Source organism: Gossypium raimondii, chromosome 7 (assembly GCF_025698545.1).
Source record: "Gossypium raimondii isolate GPD5lz chromosome 7, ASM2569854v1, whole genome shotgun sequence".
In the NCBI taxonomy this organism is placed as follows: Eukaryota; Viridiplantae; Streptophyta; class Magnoliopsida; order Malvales; family Malvaceae; genus Gossypium; species Gossypium raimondii.
The window spans coordinates 10886198-10894620 of NC_068571.1; the positions used below are offsets into that span (position 1 = coordinate 10886198).

General features: G+C 30.7%; 1 protein-coding gene across 3 annotated transcripts; it reads left to right on the forward strand.

The window, feature by feature from the left end:
* The first annotated feature begins 2293 nt into the window (after positions 1 to 2293).
* Positions 2294 to 5124, forward strand: LOC105801672 (cytochrome P450 85A). 3 transcript variants are annotated; one of them, XM_052633092.1, is made up of 9 exons: positions 2295 to 2547; positions 2822 to 3146; positions 3231 to 3380; positions 3470 to 3718; positions 3816 to 3902; positions 3984 to 4062; positions 4474 to 4580; positions 4663 to 4787; positions 4868 to 5124. In XM_052633092.1, exons 1-9 carry the CDS (start codon positions 2357 to 2359, stop codon positions 4953 to 4955), a joined length of 1401 nt encoding a protein of 466 aa, XP_052489052.1. In that variant the 5' UTR covers positions 2295 to 2356; the 3' UTR covers positions 4956 to 5124. The 3 variants fall into 3 exon arrangements, 2 of the variants coding, with proteins under 2 accessions (XP_052489052.1, XP_012488342.1); XM_012632888.2 differs by having other exon boundaries at positions 2296 to 2547; positions 2825 to 3146; XR_008197524.1 differs by lacking the exon at positions 4868 to 5124 and having other exon boundaries at positions 2294 to 2547; positions 3984 to 4093.
* Positions 5125 to 8423: the final 3299 nt, after the last annotated feature.

An 8423-nucleotide genomic window follows, 5' to 3' on the forward strand; every position in this document is an offset into this window, starting at 1 on the left:
AATGTGGCTGATACCAACCTCAGCTGGATCATTGGCAGGAGGCATTAAGTACTAATTAAAGCCAAAGGGACTTTTATACTCAGCACTTTTCAACAGCAAAAGGACCATTGTAGCTGCACACTTGCCAATGTACCACCATTTGCTCCTATCTTTGAATTAATAAAAGGAAATATTTTATATATAAACTAATTAAACAAAAATTGAACTTGAAACAATTAATTTTTTTAAAATATTTAAAATAGTTATTTGTTTTAATTTGAGATTTTCTTAGAGATTGTTCATATTTTTAAACTACATTTTAATTTGTACAACCGAATAATGATAAAATATTTTGTGATGCAAGTTGAAATTTGGATAACCCTAATCTTTTCTTCTCCTACTAATAGCCAAAGATGTTTACCAAGGTTAATGAAAAGATTGTTGAATGATATATAATTCTTGATACTGAAATTCTGAGTTTTTTAATCCTGACAATTATTTGTTGCTTTCTTCCTGTTTTCTTTTATTATTATTGCACTTCTTACACACGTTGTAACTATTATATATGAAATATTAAAAGATAAAAACGATAATAGGTCGGTCATATAATTTTTCTTATTTTAATTATTAGTATCACGCTCTACATTTTTAACCTTAAAAATATTAAATTCAAACAAAACTTTAAAATAATGGTTGGATATTGACACCTATAACGAAATAAAAAAAGATCAAACACAAATTTTACGTGTAAAACTTCTCCGAAGAAGATAAAAATTACGAGCAAAGGAGGCTTCGACTTTTCACTACTTAAATAAACAAACGAGAGTACATTATGGAGAAAATAAACTTAAATGTACTAAACATACAAACTCAAACCTCGAAAACAAAGCCCTAACTCTCATTGAGTAAACCCGAAATGAGTACCAATTTCTTTCCATAATCACCACAAAAACTCATCTGCTACTACAGCTTGTCACCCCCAAAAGTACTACATCTTTAATTGCCTTATTGAAACAGGGATATAAGACCCATGGTTAAGTTTAAAGGGCCAAAACGACTAAAATATCTCTGAAGTAATTAGAGTTCGAGTAGGAAAAGATAGCAGAATTTAATTAGGAGAAAAAACTCAGTGTTTGTAGGAAGCACATCACCATGTCGCAACGTCTTCATTCTCGTCGTCTGTCGTCGTAACATCGTTGACTGACATTGATAAGTACATGCAAACTGTCTGTTAAATACGAGGTAGAACCCATATTAATTTATCTTGTTCCGAAAATCTTATAATAATAATAATAATAGTTGCTAATTGCTCATGTGATCTCATCGAAAACCGTATCGGTTTCAAGTTTCATCTTTGTTGAAAAAGAAAACCTTGAAAATAGGAGGAGTTGGAAATGAATATCAAATTGAAAGTCCATTAGATAAACATCACAATAATATAGTTTTCTGGGAAATACAGTGCCATAAACTTGCTGTTGGAAATGAAATCAAAGCTCCCCTATTCACTTGATGAACAATCCATGTACCTGTTGTATCATATTTAAAATATTCTAGAGTTAATAACATAAATTTTGACACATAATTTGTGATCATTTTTATATGGTATTATGCATCTTCTTTTGTTATTTTGTAATTCCATGAGCAGATCTCATTGACAGACATGTGAAGGACTGGGCTTTGGAAGTGTGCTTTATTTTTTTTTTTAATTTTTATTTTAACTTAATTTTAGGTCCAATAGGGTGGTCTGCATGTGCCTCTTCAAACACTTCCCAACTATGTTTCTTTTTTCATTTATCTAGTTTTCATACCACTTATATCCAAATCATTTCTTTATAAAAACTTATATATATTTAAATTGGAGCAGAAAGTTGATTTGATTTATTCTGAATGAGAAATTAAAAAAATAAAACCAAAGCTGAATATTTGTTAGATTTTTATTTTGACCTGTGAAATTAAAGAAATTATATGGTTACTGTATCGATGATGGTATCTCTGACCTTGACTATCAAACAAGCATTCATGCTCAAAATCTTGAAGAATGAATCGTGTCTTAATCTGCAATTTATTTTAAAAAAATCATAGTTAAGTGTGAAAGAGTTTTAAGATTCAAATCTATAATTAGTTAATTAAGAGGGGTTAGCTTAGTAAAAGAATATATATTAATTTTTATTGGACTGCTGATTACTTTTGAGGTCTTTTAAGGGTAGGGTCCCTTCCTAGAGCTGCATGGTTTGGCCTATATGTCTTTTTATCTTTCAATGACTTGTGACCATTGAGGTAGGGGTCGTTTATATATATATATATATACCCATGAGCTCGTTTAGAGTTAGAAGGAAGAAGCCCCTTTAACCATTTAGAGAGCTTCTTGGGAGAAACAATGGGTGTTTTAATGGTGATTGTTGGGATGTTTGTAATGGTGCTGTGTATGTGCACTGCAGTTTTGAGATGGAACGAGATGAGATACAGGAAGAAAGGTCTGCCCCCTGGTACTATGGGTTGGCCTGTCTTTGGAGAAACCACTGAGTTTCTCAAACAAGGCCCTAACTTCATGAAAAACCAAAGAGCAAGGTGATTTGAAACCCCCAAATCTTTGTTATTTCTTGCTTGTCTGCCCTCGATTTGAAAGCTGGTTGATAAAATAGCTTCCTCTTTGCTTTCTCTTTTTTCCTTTTATGGAAGTAAATGATGTTTTTATTTCACCATCTCATGGTTGTTGTCACTTAAAAACAGTTGCAAGAGGGTTTTCTTGTAAATGTAGCTTCCAAACAGTAAATCATTCAGGTAATTTATGAAAAACACTAGTTTGGTTTTTTAATATAATTTGTTTTGTTTATTACAAAAGCAGGTATGGCAGCTTCTTCAAATCCCATATTCTAGGATGTCCTACAGTTGTTTCCATGGATCCAGAGCTGAACAGATATATACTCATGAATGAAGCCAAGGGGCTTGTTCCTGGATACCCACAGTCCATGCTTGATATCTTGGGAAAATGCAATATTGCAGCCGTCCACGGCTCCACCCATAAGCAAATGAGAGGAGCCCTCCTTGCCCTCATTAGCCCCACTATGATCAGACAACAACTTTTGCCCAAAATCGATGAATTCATGAGAGCTTTCCTCTCTAATTGGGACAACCAAGTCATTAACATCCAAGACAGGACCAAAGAGGTCTTTTTTTTGTATTTGTATATGTTAATATCGCATTCAAAGCTTTTCATGCTTTCCTCTGTTTCTAATCTGCTTTCCTTACAGATGGCTTTTTTATCATCACTTAAGCAAATCGCCAGTGCTGAATCCAGTTCAGTAGCTCAACAATTCATGCCTGAGTTCTTTAAACTGGTTTTAGGCACCTTATCACTTCCTATTGATCTCCCTGGTACCAATTATCGTCGAGGATTTCAGGTAATTTGACAAGCAACTCATATATCATTGTCTTGTCATTGCAGTTCCATGTTTTACAGTCTCAAGCAAGTGGCATGTTTATGTTGCAGGCAAGACAGAACATTTTGAAAATATTGGGACAATTGATAGAAAAGAGAAGAGATAGTGAAGAATCCCACAAGGACATGCTTGGGTACTTGATGAGAAATGATGACAATAATCGACATAAACTAAGTGATGATGAGATCATTGACCAAATAATCACAATCTTGTATTCTGGTTATGAGACTGTTTCCACTACATCAATGATGGCTGTCAAGTATCTCCATGATCATCCAACAGTTCTTGAAGAGCTAAGAGTATGTTCACATTTACCTTCCAACTTTGACCTCTTTACTATCACTGTTTCATTTTTTTTTGTCTCTGGTTTTGATTCACTGTTATTTTTCCCACCAGAAAGAACATAGGGGAATCAGAGAAAGAAAAAGGGCAGATGAACCAATTGAATGCAATGATCTTAAGTCAATGAGATTTACAAGAGCAGTAAGCAGTTTGCAAATTTTTTTATTCAAAAAAAGAAAACTTTACAAAGAAAAAGGTGCAATGATTTGGTGGGCTATGCAGGTGATTTTTGAGACATCAAGATTAGCTACAATTGTTAATGGAGTTTTGAGGAAAACTACTCAAGATATGGAGCTAAATGGTGAGCTCAACATTAAAATATTCAAAAAGTGGTATTGAAATATTTCTTTTTGATTCTTACTTTTCTAACATCAATTTTATGGCCTCAAGAAGCTTAGTTTGCAGTTAGCTGCTCTTTTCAAACCCCAAAAACATAAATAAATAAAAAGTTTCCCTTAAATCACTTACATTGTTTAAGTTTTTATTAACATTAAATCCCAAGGTTTTTTATAACAATAATAAAAAGAATGGAAAATAAGATGTAAAGGAGGTGAGATCATCTTCCTTCGGTGGACCTTACCCTATCATGATTTACAATGGCATACCTACCAATCCAGCTAGGCAATTCCCTGGAAGATTCATTCTCTTAATTTTTTTTTATTATAATTTGTGAAATGATTGAATTTTCACCAATGGCTCGTCTTCCTTTCAGGATATGTGATTCCTAAAGGCTGGAGAATTTATGTTTATACAAGAGAAATAAACTATGATCCATTCCTATATCCAGATCCATTAGCCTTCAATCCATGGAGATGGATGGTTAGTGACCCCTAATTTTTCCATCAATTTCTTTTTTTTTTTTTTTAAATTCCATGAAATTTAAAATGATTGATGAATACAGGACAAGGGCTTGGAATCTCAAAATTATTTCTTGATATTTGGAGGGGGCACCAGGCAATGTCCAGGAAAGGAACTTGGAATTGCAGAAATTTCTACTTTCCTTCACTATTTTGTAACTAGATACAGGTAATTTAAATATTTAGCATTAAGTCATTCTAAAAGCCATTAAAAGAAAGAGAATGAAATCCCTTTATTTGTGAGTGCAGATGGGAAGAAGTTGGGGGAGAAAAATTGATGAAATTTCCAAGAGTTGAAGCACCAAATGGGCTACACATTAGAGTTTCATCCTACTGACTAACAGATGTATGTACATAAAGAGATATATAGACTAATCAAAAGGGAAGGGGTGGGTACTTTGTGCAACTAAAAATATGTTCTAACAAGGGTAGAAAATGATTGATTTTTCCTGTTTTCAGGCTCTAGTGTAGACTGTGAATAAGAATTTCTGAATTTTGTGACTCTATTTCCCTTTGTTCTAACTAGGATTACAGCATGTTAATAATCAAAGTGAGAGAAATTGGGAAATACAAATATGTTTTATGTATGGAAGTCATAAAAATCCCAACAGCTGCAGAGAAATTTCAGTTTTCAAGGATCTGAGTTTGGGACCTTTTAGAAGTCCTTCAATTGGACTACCTTTCAAGGATGTCATGGAAAGAGAAATTGGACCCATTACTATATTTATTAGAGTTACTGTGCAAGCAATCTGCCATTTCTTTCCTTGGCGAAATTGATGGGCTTTGGGACTTAACATCTCAATTATTCATGTGTTGGGCTATTTGTTCATGTCCGAAGGCCCGTTTGAAATTTTAAAGGTTTGGATAAAAATATTAGACCCGAAAAATAGGTTTGAGCAAAAAAATTAGGTTTATTTAAAATATGAATTAGGCTCGGACTTGAACATTCAAGACTTGAGCTTGACCCGTTTTAAAGTTTATAATACTTTATATTATGTTATTTTATATATATCATGTAATTTAGAATACACTAAAACAATAAACTTATACTAAATATATAATACTACTCTAATGTAAATACTAAAATAATTTAAGATGACTATATAAAAAATTTAGTAAACAAAAAATGTATAAAATTATAAAATATTAAAATAATATAATATAAATATTAAAAAAACAAAAAAAAACATATAGGCTGGTCTAAATGGGCTTGGATTAGCCTTTTACAAATATAGACGGATTTGGACAAATTTTTAGGCCCATATTCTGGACAGGGCCGAGCTTGGGCAAGTATAGAATATATTAATATTACGTTTAGATCTAAATTCTAACCCAACCTGACCCATGAGCATCTCTAATCTCAATCATAAGTTCAACACATTTTGTTTCCAAACAGATAACATATGTGTGAACAAAAATTAAATAAATTAATTTTATTTTTAAATAATGTTAAATTTTAACAAAATTAGTAATTATTATTTAAAAAATATATGAAAGTTATATTTTCATTTGTATTTTAACTTCAAATAGAAAAGATTTTATTTGTAAAATAATAAAGTCTTTAAAAATATTAACTTTGTTACAAAGGCGATGCGGAGGATAATAAAGGCCTCTTTAAAATGAAATTTTTAAAGTAATCCTTTTAGAAATAATAAACTTACAAGTTAACTTATGGTAAATACAGTTTGACCTTTATGAAAAATTATGTTTAATCCTTTAAATATGATATAATTATAAAGATATAACTGTAAAATTCACCTTAACATTTTGGGTTTTCAATTTATCCCTTAATTTTTTTTCTCATTCTCACCTACAAAGTTACAACTTTTTTTTAATAAAACTAAAATTAGCAGAATCTGTTAGTCAACTAATTGTTAACATTTTTGCTCGACGTGGCATGACACCTCACTATTGCTTGTGCTGTTGTCGCATTTAATACTAAATTTGTAAAAAAATAAAAAAAGAGAGTAAAAATTACAAAAAAAAATTTAAAAATTATAAAAAAATTGTAAAAAAAATTCTTGCCTACCCTTAAAATATATATTTAAAAATTCTTAAAAATATATAAGTAAAAAATTAAATGAAACCCATCTTCAACCACTGTACTGTACTGCTTCTTCCATTCTCACCGCCAAACCCATCATTTCAGACGCAAAATCTCCAATTTTTCAACCCAAATAATTTATCTTTACAACTTTTCAACTCTTTCATATCCTGCATATGCTTTCTAAAATAATTATAAGTTTAAGGGTAAACTATTAAAATAGTCACTTTTATTTGTCTCAAGTTATATTTTAGTCACTTATGTTTGAAATGTTATGTTTTAGTAACTTACATTATCGTGTTATAACATTTTAATCACCAAATTATTAATTACCGTTAATAGTATAATGGTAAACCGACGTGACACGTTAAATTATCATTTCAAATAAAATTTTAGGTTAAATCCTACAATTGATCCTTATATTTTTTCTCATTTTGAACAATTTAAATTTTTTTCTTTTAACTTTCCTTTTCTTCTATTCTTTTTGCTTCTCCTCTGCTTTCCTCTCTTTTCATTTTTATCGTAGTTTTTCTATATTTTCCATTTGTTAAAACTAGTCTACAAGCTTGCCTCACTCGAAAAAATTTTAAATTGTTAAAAATAGTATAGGGACTAGTTTTAACAAATGAAAAACATAGAAAAACTACATTAAAAGAAATGGAGAAGGGAGGAAAATAGAGGGAGAAACAGAAGAGAATGGAAAATAAAAAAAAGTTAAAAAACATAAAAGAAAAAAATAAATTACTCAAAATAAAAAAATATAGAGATCGATTGTATAAATTAACTTAAAATTTTTGTTTGAAATGATGATTTAACGTGCAACGTCAGCTTATCTTTACACTTTTAACGACAATTAACGGCTCAGTAACTAAAATGTCAAAACGCGATAATGTAAGTGACTAAAATGTAACATTTCAAACATAAGTTATAACAGCCCGATTTTAGGTCTAGTTGGAACAGTGGTTTCGGGACCACAAATCCGACGAGGAAAAATGAAATGGCCTGAATTTTCAGGGGTGTCGGAATGGTGATTCGAGATCACTAAATCCAACAAATGAGTAGAAAATATTATTAATTTAGTGAGTATAAGTTAAATGTGAAGTTAAGAAAATTTTTGAAATAGTGAATAGTGCACTAGAAATAAATATTAAAATAATTAGAAAAAACGAGGTATCGAGACCTCAGAGATTTTAAACCGAGCCATAAATATTTTTAGAAATATTTATGGAGTGTTAGAAAGTTAGTATTAAATTTTTGTTAAGAAATTTTAAAGTTCCGATAATTAATTGAATAAAAAGGACTAAATTGTAACAAATGCAAAATTATGGGAAATGATTAAATAGCTTAAATGATAAAAGGAAGAGGGCTTAAAAGGAAAATAGACCCAATTCCTATTTGGGCTGGACGGTAAAGGCATGAAATCAGCAAGAAATTAAGGAGAATTAAGGACAAAATTGAAATATTGCAAAATTACTTAATAAAGCTAGGATTCAAGTGGAATTATCTAGATTTCTCTTTATTTTTCTGCATTCTCATCAGCAAAAACACCATAGAAGGGTTTCCTTAAGCTGGTTTTTCATATTTTTACTGCAAGTAAGTTCAATTCTTGATTATTTCTTGAAATTTTTGTGTTTTTGTGACTTTTACAACTAGACCCACTTGTTGAATTCATTAGTTTTTGATTCTATGAAAGACGTTGAAAGTTGCTATGAATATGTGCTGCAAGTATATGATGATTTAGTATTGAATTAGAGCTTTAAA